General features: G+C 38.5%; 1 protein-coding gene across 10 annotated transcripts in view; it reads left to right on the top strand.

Annotated features, from left to right (window-relative positions):
* The window catches only part of HERC1 (HECT and RLD domain containing E3 ubiquitin protein ligase family member 1), a 95,992-nt gene extending 83,764 nt beyond the window's left edge, over window positions 1-12,228 (top strand). For all 10 annotated transcript variants that reach the window (XM_057399653.1, XM_057399662.1, XM_057399708.1 and 7 more), the window contains 17 exons: window positions 79-144; window positions 257-382; window positions 959-1,097; window positions 1,747-1,928; window positions 2,673-2,828; window positions 3,339-3,461; window positions 4,042-4,144; window positions 4,853-5,022; window positions 6,255-6,393; window positions 6,677-6,846; window positions 7,183-7,352; window positions 7,473-7,638; window positions 8,173-8,249; window positions 8,672-8,924; window positions 9,143-9,295; window positions 10,292-10,597; window positions 11,554-12,228. In XM_057399653.1, coding sequence (XP_057255636.1) covers window positions 79-144; window positions 257-382; window positions 959-1,097; window positions 1,747-1,928; window positions 2,673-2,828; window positions 3,339-3,461; window positions 4,042-4,144; window positions 4,853-5,022; window positions 6,255-6,393; window positions 6,677-6,846; window positions 7,183-7,352; window positions 7,473-7,638; window positions 8,173-8,249; window positions 8,672-8,924; window positions 9,143-9,295; window positions 10,292-10,597; window positions 11,554-11,739 — 2,685 coding nt within the window. In that variant the 3' untranslated portion in view covers window positions 11,740-12,228. The remainder of the gene's footprint in view (window positions 1-78; window positions 145-256; window positions 383-958; window positions 1,098-1,746; window positions 1,929-2,672; window positions 2,829-3,338; window positions 3,462-4,041; window positions 4,145-4,852; window positions 5,023-6,254; window positions 6,394-6,676; window positions 6,847-7,182; window positions 7,353-7,472; window positions 7,639-8,172; window positions 8,250-8,671; window positions 8,925-9,142; window positions 9,296-10,291; window positions 10,598-11,553) is intronic.
* The last annotated feature ends 209 nt before the right edge of the window (window positions 12,229-12,437 follow it).

Here is a 12,437-nt window from a genome sequence, read left to right as displayed (position 1 = left end):
AGGAAAATATGTATTACATCACAGAAAAACTGTGCATCTTTCGAACTGAATGCAGTAACTGTGGCTTTTGTTGTGTAGGATAACAGTAAATGGATCAATGGTATGGATGAACAGATAATGTCTTGGGCAACGTCAAGGCCGGAGGTCAGTATAATTGATGTGGGTTTTTTTTTTCTCCCCCCCTCCTTTTTTTTTTAACTTTATAAGCTATTGGAAGTACTGTTGTTCTAAAGCCTGCTTTCATGTTATGCCATAGGATTGGCACCTGGGAGGTAAATGCGACGTGTATCTCTGGGGAGCAGGAAGACATGGACAGTTAGCAGAAGCTGGTAGAAATGTCATGATTCCAGTAGCAGCACCTTCATTCTCTCAGGCTCAGCAGGTGATCACCATGTGTTGTTTGTACAGTTTGACAAAAGTCTTGCGCTTAGGTCTGTTCAATTTCTTCTTTGAATTTACTGTAAAGTACCCCCAAAACACGTGTTTTCACTAAAGAGGAAGTCTTGAATTATTTGATAAAGTCACATGAAGAGGCCACTGAAATCTGATAAAACAAAATTGCTTGATATGAGCATGAGTTGAAAATACCTGTACAGCTTTAACATAATACATGTGCCAATTTTGTTTTCCAAAATAACGTTGACATGCAGGATGGATAGATCAAAACTAAATCTCAGGCGGGAAGACATTGTGATTTCTCTTAGTTCTCAGGATAAACGTTTGCCAAAACTAAGAGCAAATATCACTGAAGTAGTTTTTATTACAGTGTGGTTTGGTAGCAAAACTGTTAAACGTGGGGTGAGTGAAGTCTTCTGTTAACAGGATTATCATAAAGATATTTGCAGTGTGATAAAAGTCTGTTGTCTTGATATAATTGCAAAGAAAAAATATTGTAACACAGTTATTGCAATGTTGTTGCATCCAAAAATCATTAAAACTTTGTGTCTTTCTAAATTAGGTTGTTTGTGGTCAGAATTGTACTTTCGTCATTCAAGCTAATGGCACGGTGTTGGCTTGTGGAGAAGGGAGCTATGGGCGTCTGGGACAAGGAAATTCTGATGATCTTCATGTGTTAACAGTCATTTCAGCACTGCAAGGTAAAATTACTGGCTTTGAAATGAGTCTCTACAACACAACTAAGCATTTGGGTACTTAATGTAATTATTTGCACTGATGCTAGTTTTGCAGATTTACACATAAAATATTGTAATCTAATTAAAAAATTGAAGAAATGAACCAAATGTAAATTTTGTAAGATTTAAGTAGTAATATGGTGAGACACTGGCACAGGGTGCCCAGAGGAGCTGTGGCTGCCCCATCCCTGGCAGCGTTCAAGGCCGGGTTGGACAGGACTTGGAGCAACCTGGTCTAGTGGAAGGTGTCTCTGCCCATGGCAGAGGGTTGGGACTGGATGAGCTTTAAGGTCCCTTCTAACCCAAACCAGTCTGTAATTCTATTATTCTATGTTAAAATTACTTGCTTCTAAGAAGGCTTCAGGGTCAAGTGTTTGCTCAAGATAGGAGCATTGCATTTTAAAACTAATGGCAAGCCAGAAGCGCAGTTTGTACACGAGAAAATTATGGATTTGTTATAGCAGTTTATTTTTGTTTTCAGCAAGCAGTCTGTGATTGTGCTTGGTTCCTTTCCCCAGACTTAACTGGCTACCACTAGGAGCGCTCAGATAAATGCATATTAAGAGTTGTTACAATTTATTCAAATCTTCGTTTTCTCATTTTGCTCTAACAGGCTTTGTTGTAACACAGCTGGTGACCTCCTGTGGATCTGATGGACATTCCATGGCTTTAACAGAAAGTGGCGAGGTCTTTAGCTGGGGTGATGGAGACTACGGCAAACTGGGACATGGGAACAGTGACAGACAGCGCAGGCCTAGACAGATTGAGGCTTTGCAAGGAGAAGAAGTGGTGCAGGTACCAAATTATTTGTTGTCTCCTACAAGCTGCAGGCCTGGAAACCTAGTGCTAAGAATGTTCCAGAACTATTGTAAGTCTTGACAGTTTGAATTCAGGTACTGAATAAAAACCAGTAACTTTTCACTCCTCTGAGCATGATGAATCCAGCCGATCATTTCCAGCTGAAGGATGTTAACATCACAAAGCTCACTGTTGATGTGTGATGTTAAGTGACAGTTGTTACTGGAGAAGACTGAAAATGAGAAAAAACATGGGAAAGAGGGATGACCAAAAGATTGTCAAAATACAGACATGATTTAGAAGTTACCCTTAGTCCTTTTTAGGTGACCTAACCCTAACCCTAATGGAGACCTCCTCCTAAGTACTAAAGGTGGATTATAACAGTGCACCAAAACATATTTGATTTTGACTTGGAAGTTTCTTTATAGAAATAGAAAATAGAGCACAAGAGCATTCTGCTGGCAGAAAAGAGTATTTGGTAAAAATAACTAGTAAAACACCTGAAAGCCTTTCTTCTGCAGGTATCCAGTTGCCCTCCTCAGTGTTACCATTGAGAAGAATAAGAGCTAGGTTGTTGGAGAAATCATGAATACTAAAATACCTCTATTTTAGCTCTTTGTAAAGTGAATATTGTTTAGGGGAGGAAAAAGCATTACAGATTTCCATACAATAGCCAATATAATCCCCCCCCAAAAAAATAAATCTAAAGTGCATCTAAAATCATGTTTATTTTCTTTCCAGATGTCATGTGGCTTCAAACACTCAGCTGTGGTGACAGCAGATGGCAAACTTTTTACATTTGGAAATGGTGATTATGGTCGATTAGGACTTGGAAATACTTCCAACAAGAAACTTCCAGAAAGAGTGACAGCGCTGGAAGGTTACCAGATTGGACAGGTATGGTTTATCTACAGCTAGCAGTGTATATTTACAGCTGACATTTATGTTTTCAACATATTTAAGTGTTCTGGTTTTTGTTTCTTTTTAACCATGGCTTTCAGTTTGATTATGATGGCAGAACTTAACTAGGCATCATTTTTTAAATAATGACTTCCCTGACTGTCTTGATCCTTTTTTTGCAAAACTTGCCCATGTTTTTTAACATTTTAAAATGTCAAGGTTTAGGCATTTTTAAGCATGAATTCGTTAGCTATTTTCTATCTTAAACAGTGAGCATGTGTAGCATAATACTGTTCTTTGGCTCTAAGAGCTCAGAGGAGGCAAATGCCTTAGAAATACTACTGTGGTCCTAAATGTCTTGAAAACACTGTGATAAGCAGTGGAAGCTTTAGTGGCTTTAAATGGATACTTAATTTTAAGAACTTGATATTTCTTTTCTTAAATGTAGCTGGGGTGTTAGTAGTAAGTTAGCAAAAACTGTGCTAATAGTCTGTTTCTCTCAACCAGGTGGCCTGTGGACTCAATCATACTGTAGCTGTGTCAACAGATGGCTCAATGGTTTGGGCTTTTGGAGATGGAGATTATGGTAAACTTGGTTTGGGGAATTCCACTGCCAAGTCCTCACCACAGGTTAGAATTCCAAGAGAAATTACTCTTTGTATAAATTTTTAGTGATGTTACATGTATTGCTAGTGATCAGAGCGTAATTTTCAGAGGTTAAACTATGAATTCCATATACTATACTGTACTGCTGTAATACACCCTGGTATAAATGATTCCGGTGTGTTATGCTGAGCCTGACACTTGAAAGAATAATAGTGCCCTTATCTCAGTGGCAATACAGATAGGGAAAATCTTAGGATTAACCTAAAGAAGAGAGCTTTCTTATTTTGGAACTTGGGGGGGGGAAGGTTGTTTACAAACTCACCTACTTCCTCCCATGCCACTCCTTGCTCACTTTCGGTAAAAAATTGGTGTGTTGAATCATTGTATGTAGAATAAGGGTTTAGTTCCATAAAAAAGAAGACTTTGTCTCAGTTTCTGTATTGATTTACAAGCATTAATTAGAGTAATCCTACAATGTATGCATTGCTGAGTAGGAATTACAAAATTTCTTTTTGGAAGCAGGAGTTGCAGATGAAATTCATGGTTGCTTTTGAGTTATATCCTCATAATCCAATAGCTCTTTTTCCTTTCACTTACCCCTTAGAAAGTGGATATTCTTTGTGGAATTGGAATTAAAAAAGTTGCCTGTGGAACCCAGTTCTCTGTTGCGCTGACAAAAGATGGGCATGTATATACTTTTGGACAAGGTAGGACAATCTGGTGTTTAGATCTCTATCTGTAGTTTGTGTGTATTGCAAGTGAAAAAGAAGAATATTAAGACACATTTTTAAGACTAACCTAATGCTACTTGTTCAGTTTGTGCTGGCCTAGCCTGAATTTTGGAACTTCAACATTGCCATTTTAATACATGCCTAAAATCCAGATTTGTAGCTCTGGTTTGATCTAGTTTGATCTCAGGACAGCCTTTCCATTTACTGATTTACTTTTTGAAGAATGTTTTCCTAGAACTTCACTGAATTTCATGTGTCCAAAAACATTCGGTTACTTAAAGTTTTACTTTGTGTAATACAACATATGCCTACACAAGCCGTTTAAAAACCTGGACAGAAGAATTTCCAACTGCACTGAATTAAACATGTTCAAATTTCTCAAGTCAGTTAATACATATGTGTTATAAAACATATATTGTGTTATGTGATCAATATTTAGATATTTAGGTTTTAATAGAGATTGATTGAGTTTCAGACTTAAAGTGAAAATAACACTTTTAGCAATATTAGCGCTGTAGGGAGCACTGTTTTGTAGGAAATATGTTAGATTTCTCCCTAATTACTCTTGTGTCCCAGCTCCAAGGGTATTTAAAATTGCTTTTTGTCCCTGACTTCTACCTGCAAGTGAATTTCACTTTTTAATGTTCTTTACATTTATAGACATAAATGTGCTTGCAATTCCAGATCGCCTGATAGGTTTGCCAGAAGGTCGCGCTCGAAATCACAACAGACCCCAGCAAGTTCCTGTACTGTCAGGAATCTTCATTGAAGACATAGCTGTAGGAGCAGAGCATACCCTAGCCCTGTCATCTACAGGGGATGTGTATGCTTGGGGTAGCAACTCTGAAGGACAGGTGTGTACTATTTTCTGTTTATTTCTCACCTTTGTAAGGCTAGAATTTTACTTTACAGATGTCCTCAGAATGTCTTTATTTGTGGGGGAAAGAAGGCTTTTATTTTTGTTCTCCTTCCTCCCCCCTCTCCTCACCTCCCCCCCCCCCCAGCCACAAGAATATTTTGGGCATTTCCATTATATTATTTCCTATGCTATTACATGGCAGCGCTGAAAACATTCTACCCAAGTTATTCTCGTTAATGCTTTCTATAAAAAAAATACAAATTTTTACCCAATTCTTAAACTCTTACCAGGTTTTTTCAGCATTATAAAATGCATGATTGGTGTCAATCAGATTTGTGAACTATTTTATTGATTTTCATAAAGAAAATACAAATTAACTTTATTTAGAGACTCATTTTTTCAAGTCAGAAAAAATGTTGTCAATAAGTCCTCTCTTTCCTTTGGGACCCTAATTTTATCGCTGCTCTTAACAAGTCCTCACGCATGTATAGCTCATTTTCAAAAGCACCTCAGCTTTTAGACAGTTCTGCCTGTTACAAGTATAGCAAAGACCCTCTTGACCTCGTGATATGTTAGCTCTTGGCATGTCAAGAAGATTGGGCCAAGTTCATCCTCGGGTATTTCAGAATTGAGATTTTGAGAAGGATTGTTGATCAAGTTGTTTAGAATACTTTCTGAGAGGAATCTCTGTGGTCTTTGCTTGGTTTTCAGTTTGGTTTGATTTTGTTTTCGTAGGGTGTTTACTGTGTGTTTCTGGAAGAGAAAAAACATTTACAATACGAAATTTTCACTTTAAGAGTATGATATGTACCTGTCAAAAATCAGAACAGCTTCAGTAAGCTTTCTCTTTACACAGATGTTGTTTTCATGAACTACTGTAGGGATTTACACAATAGACATATGAGCGTTGTTTTCTTATGCATGAGAAAGACTGTGCAACATAGGTGACCTGCAAAACAGATTAGTTCCTCAGTCTACAAACAATTTCTACATGTTTTAAGGTTTCTTAGACACCTAGGTCTGCCACTCCCCTTGAGTACAGATGCAATAGTCTGTTGAAACTAAAAGGCAAATGCTAACATGGTAAATATTTTTTGTCCCAGTATACACTGTAGATAAATACCATTTTTTACAATTTGCTCTGAATTTTTGCTCAGAGAGTTTTAGAAATATCATCACAGTTGTTGATTCTTCTTTGTCCCTTTTACATCTGTTATAAATTGTCAGCTTGGATTGGGCCATACCAACCATGTCAGAGAACCAACCCTCGTAACAGTCCTGCAAGGGAAGAACATTAGACAGATTTCAGCAGGACGTTGCCACAGCGCTGCCTGGACAGCTCCACCAGTTCCACCAAGAGCTCCAGGTAAAGAACAGGCCCTGTTTGTAGGGCATTTGAATCAGCCTTAGTGTTTCCTGGGGAATGGGTGTAACAAGAACTTTGGAACGCTGGGACAAAATTTAGTTTATTTTATATCCATGCAGGTTTTTAAATCATTTTAGTCTCTTAATTTTGCTGGTGTCGTGGTTTATTCCGGTAGGCAGCTAAGTACCACATAAGGTACTGCAAAGATAATCAACTCCACCCCAGGCCAAAGAAGTACAGGTACTCTTTATGAAATAATGCTTTTTTTCTGTTTCTGTGGTAGGTGTTTCAGTGCCTTTACAGCTTGGTTTACCTGATGCCATTCCACCACAGTATGGGGCACTGAAAGAAGTGAGCATTCATACAGTAAGAGCAAGGCTCAGACTGCTGTACCATTTTTCTGACCTCATGTACTCTTCATGGAGATTACTTAACCTCAGTCCCAATAACCAGGTAAATTCCATTTGGAAAAAAACAGATTAGCTGTGCTGTGTTATGTCACATTGCTAGAGAGTTTCTGACCAGATCAAGATGGATCTTAGTAACAGGTTCTGTGAGTTTTCTATAATTAATCAGAAAAGATACAACTCTAGATTAAAGCAAACCTAGTCAAAGGATTGTTTCGGTTTCCAGAAGCTTCCTGGCCTCAAAGCAAAACCCACAAAATGCTGACCCATCTGTTTCCTGAAACACTGAAGTGCTAGTTATCACTATGAAGGGTTTTACGCTGTAAAGAACAGAATTAATATCCTCTATTAATATGTTTATCCTCACATTGCTTTATTGCAGAACAGTACATCTCATTACAATGCTGGAACATGGGGAATAGTTCAAGGACAGCTAAGACCCTTGCTGGCACCACGCGTTTACACGCTCCCCATGGTGCGCTCCATAGGAAAAACTATGGTTCAGGGCAAAAACTATGGGCCACAGATTACTGTGAAAAGGATATCAACCAGGTCAGTATTGTTTAACAGGCGTTGCGTTGCACCTCAGATGAATATTTGCACTCATACGTTTTCCATAACTTTTCTTTTTTGTGTCTTTGTCTGTTGGTTTGATTTTGGTTTTGTTGAAAGAGGTCGGAAATGCAAGCCCATTTTTGTACAGATAGCAAGGCAAGTGGTAAAGCTGAACGCATCAGACCTTCGCCTACCTTCCCGTGCCTGGAAAGTGAAACTGGTTGGAGAAGGAGCTGATGATGCAGGTGGAGTGTTTGATGACACTATTACAGAGATGTGTCAGGTATGAAAAGTCTGTTAGTTCAAAATGTCTGGGTAGATGTTTGTTCTCTCTGGTGTCTTTTCGTATTTCTCTAATTGCCTTTTTGCGGCATAGCAGATACTTGTTCTTCAGTCTTGGGCAACAAAGCTAGAGCTGCCTACTTAGGAATGTCTCCAGGAGTAAATAAATCTTCTAGATTATGGCAAGGAGATGCCATAAGGCCACACTACAGTAGACCCCTTGGAGTTTTGATATGGCCCGTACATGTTTTGAAAGCATCTGAATCCCTCCATTCTGTCCAGACAGTACCTTTTGCAGGAGGTGTTGTACTGTGTTCCATGATTACAGGACATTCCATGCATACAGTACAGAAGCACCTGAGGCTTCCTCACGTACCCAAAGATACATGTCACTTCTCAGATTCAGTGCTGGAAAGATCAGTAGCAAAAAGTGCACATTTCTATATATATATTCTTTTATATATTAAATATATATTTCTGTAAGAGGTTTGTTATCCCTGTTTCTAAGAAGGCTTGTTTGTTGTTGATTTTTAAGGAACTGGAAACTGGAATAGTAGACCTGCTTATTCCTTCCCCAAATGCTACAGCTGAAGTAGGCTACAATAGAGATAGGTAAGCTGTCCAGGATTTGCTTTTATTGCAGATATTAGTGGGTGAAAAGTAAAATGTTCCATTAACTGTTTTATACCAAATGATGAGACTTCACAATTGTCTCTAGTATATTTTTTCCTTCGGGTTGTGATGTTACTCGATTGTGGAAGAGAGGGCATGGTTTTAACATGAGCTTCCTGGATTGCTGATGCAATGCAGAACATCAAGATTGTCAGCCTTTGGGGTCAGGATTAGTTCTGCCTATCTCAGCTTCCACTATTTTAATAGTAACAGATAACAGTAATCTTCTGATCTGGACACTCCTTGCTGATAATAATGTTGACAGTTACTACACTCTGCTTAGAAATGTTCTGTCTTTTACTTCTAATGAAGTAGCATGGAAGTGATACTAGAGCATTTTAACTGCTTCTTTGTTCTTTCAGGTTTCTCTTTAACCCTTCAGCATGTTTAGATGAACATCTAATGCAGTTTAAGTTCTTGGGCATTCTCATGGGTGTAGCTATTCGTACAAAAAAGCCATTAGATCTTCATTTGGCTCCAATGGTCTGGAAGCAACTTTGTTGTATCCCACTCATCTTGGAGGATTTGGAGGAGGTAGATCTGCTCTATGTGCAGACCCTCAACAGCATTCTTCACATTGAAGACAGTGGGATTACTGAAGAAAATTTCCATGAGGTAAGATATGAAAGTTAGAGTTTTTAGGTTTATTCTGAAAGCGATTACTTTATCAGATTGACTTTAATTTAGGTGTTTATCCCTGTAATTGGAATAACAGGGACTTCCTATGCTTTTGGAATCCTACAGTTGTTACAGTTCTAGGTGACAGATAGTAAAATACTAACTTCAGATCACTAGTGGTGACTTACACTGAACATACTTTTCCTGTTTTGCAGATGATTCCTTTAGATTCTTTTGTTGGCCAAAGTGCTGATGGTAAAATGGTTCCCATAATCCCTGGAGGGAACAGTATCCCACTTACCTTTTCAAACAGGAAAGAGTATGTGGAGAGGGCAATTGAGTACAGACTCCATGAAATGGACCGTCAGGTAAGACTCTCATGGCAACCTTATCCTCATTGTTAATGCAAATAGAGTTTTTGATTTATTTATGCAAGCTTCCATTCCAGTTTATTGGGGCATAAGACAGTCTTGACTTTCCACATCTCACTTGGGTCCCTGTGGCTTACACACACACAAGCCCCCGAACTGCTTTGGGGTTTTGTTTTCAATTAGTCCTATTTTTCTTAGTAATTGCTCAGTTGAGAGAAGAGCATTAGAAATCAGGACCTGTCTTCCATGAGAGTAGCCCCACTGCCAACTGTCAGCTCCACTTGAGAAATGAACCTGCAGTTGTGTATGCTGTACGCTGTCATTAGGCAGGATGACAGCACAGATGGGCTGAAGTAACTGTTTTGTTTAACTTCAAGCTATTTCTCATGTGCTTTAGTACAGAAGCTACAACTATTTAATGCTATCTTTTGAGAAGTGTTAATTGCTTGTCGGCATGCTTTGTGTATTTTGTCAGTTGTATAGTGAAGCTTGTGAATGCAGTTTACTAATTACATGCTAGGAAGATTATTGTCCTTTTTTCTCAAGATGCAGATGCATGTGTGATATTGTCTGCATTAAAAAAAGTAACTTTCTCATCAGAGGTACCAAATCCTAAGTCTTCTAGAACAAGTATGGACTTCTTATAAGTATGACTTTGGTCCAGCTCAGATGTATGATAGCTACACAGTTTTTCAGTTTAGCCATCGTCATTTGTGCTGCTAACTTGCACTTTTTTAAGTTCTTCTGGTTTGCATCAAACCACATTTTTTAATATGCAGTTGCAATCAAAAATGCCTGTAATATTCTATAGGATTTTGAGAGGGGATACAGCTCTTACAGGGGACGCGTGCATGAGAGGTTGTATTTGGCAGATATTCTGTAATTCTCTATCCCATTCCTCCGCTGATACATTGCTTTTGCATTTAAATGGCACCATAAGTGGCAGAGGTAAGGAAGTGGCACTGCAAATGCGTCTTCTCTTTTGGGCAACAGGTGGCTGCTGTAAGAGAAGGAATGTCTTGGATTGTTCCAGTTCCTTTGTTGTCTCTTCTGACCGCCAAGCAGTTGGAGCAAATGGTCTGTGGAATGCCAGAAATATCAGTTGAAGTTCTGAAGAAAGTTGTGCGTTACCGAGAAGTCGATGAGCAGCATCAGCTTGTTCTGTGGTTCTGGCACACTCTTGAAGAGTTTTCAAATGAGGAGAGAGTCCTTTTCATGCGGTTTGTGTCAGGAAGATCTCGATTGCCAGCCAACACAGCTGATATATCTCAGCGATTCCAAATAATGAAGGTTGATAGGGTAAGATGCTGCTTTCAGGTGCTGTTTTTGTTGATGTTGTTTGTTTGTCTGTCTGTCTGGTTTTTATTCCTGTCTGGTATAATCTGTCCTTTAGCAATAGGAGACAGGTTTCCATAATTGTAAATTTACAGGGAAAGTATGGGATTGGAAATGCTCTGAGCTGTTAAAAGCAAACATTTTAATTGTGTGGAAGGTCGTATACTGCATGAATTGCATCGTAACTCATTTGGTGCATTTACTATAGTTATATAATGGGAGGTCAAAATAACTTCTTGCCAAGAAACAAACCTTCTCCTATTGTAACTTGTTCAGTGTAATTTTCTGTTCCAATACCTTTTTTTATTTGATAATTTTTACACTTTTTTAAAAAGTTTTAAATATGTGTAAGTCGCAACATATGACCACCAGCGAATGGCTTAAAACCACTGTGATGAGTTTACAGAGTGTTGCTCTATGTACAGGATGCATTCATTTGGCATTACTTTTGGGTTTTGTGCAGTGGAAGCATGTTCTCTGTGAACTGCATGAGTCAAAAACTTCGCAAAATCTAAGATAGCAGGGTTTTGACTGTCACCTTTGGTTAGGTATCACTCCAGTTGCCTAATTTTAAGGCCCACTGTGGTGTGTACTTGGTATCTTCCAATAAGCTGCTAATGTTGCTTGGTATCTTCCAATAAGCTGCTAACTAATAGTGTGATCAGCTTTTCCATTTCATTGCTGGGTTGAACTACTCACAGAGCAGGTGATACAGCAGTCATTTTGCACCTCTTTAAGGATGAAACAGCTGATGTAAACAAGGGAGGCCAGTCTGTTGCTTATAAGGAATTTCAAGATAGAATGTGAAAATGCTGACTGACAGAGGCACGGAAGGGAGGGAGCAATGGAATATGGATAATGTTGCGGGTTTTGCTTCATTCACAACTTAACAGTGTCCCACCTTTTATCCATTTCCACAGCCTTACGACAGCTTGCCTACCTCACAGACTTGTTTCTTTCAACTGAGGCTCCCACCTTACTCCAGTCAACTAATCATGGCAGAGCGTTTGCGCTATGCAATCAATAATTGCAGGTCTATAGATATGGACAATTATATGCTCTCACGGAATGTGGACAATGCAGAGGGCTCAGACACAGATTATTGACATTCTGTGAACAAAATCATCTTCCTTTTACTACAAATAGTGCCCTAAGTCCAATTCATTGTTGACATAATTTTACAGTAACCATAGATGTTTTAGGAGCATAAAACCAGATGTTAATAGACAGTGGCCACATTTTAGTTACTCTAAATGTAACAAAAATTTAGATGTTTTTATTTTTTTGTGATTGTAAAAAAAAAGGAAAAAAGGAAAAAGAAAACAAAAAAAGGATGATGGGTAAGTTTTTTTCCTCCTTTTTTGGTCACTTTTGATAAGTTTGCATGGAGACATTTTGGTGCATTTTTGTTGGGAATAGTACATTTGTAAGCCCTCCCAGTAAACATGAAGAGTTGTACATTGTGTATAATTGTTCATTAGCAAGGACAGTTTTACATGAATATTCACATATTTATTTTGTTTTAATTTGAATTGCCTGTGCAGGGTTCCTTACGCAGAGAAAAATAAAGCAAATTGAAGAATCGGTTGCTTGGATGCGTTTGTGAACTGTGGTTGGTTTACTCAGTCTTCATACTTCTGTACTTTGGCTCAGGAAAATTTTGTGTTCCAGTGTTTAGACAGGGTGTGACATTTGAAGCATCTTAAAATGTTTACCTTCAACACATCTGATGTGCTCTGCATTCTGTGTCTGTCTGAGGTACTGGCTTTTTCAGGCGTACCATTTATTCCTTGTACTTCAAGAA

Source organism: Pezoporus wallicus, unplaced genomic scaffold, assembly GCF_028554395.1.
Source record: "Pezoporus wallicus isolate ANWC-B61680 ecotype Strahan unplaced genomic scaffold, APGP_CSIRO_Pwel_v1 contig_3952, whole genome shotgun sequence".
Taxonomy (NCBI): domain Eukaryota; kingdom Metazoa; phylum Chordata; class Aves; order Psittaciformes; family Psittacidae; genus Pezoporus; species Pezoporus wallicus.
Note: the sequence above shows the minus strand (reverse complement) of the source record. Positions and strands in the feature narration are given on the sequence as shown.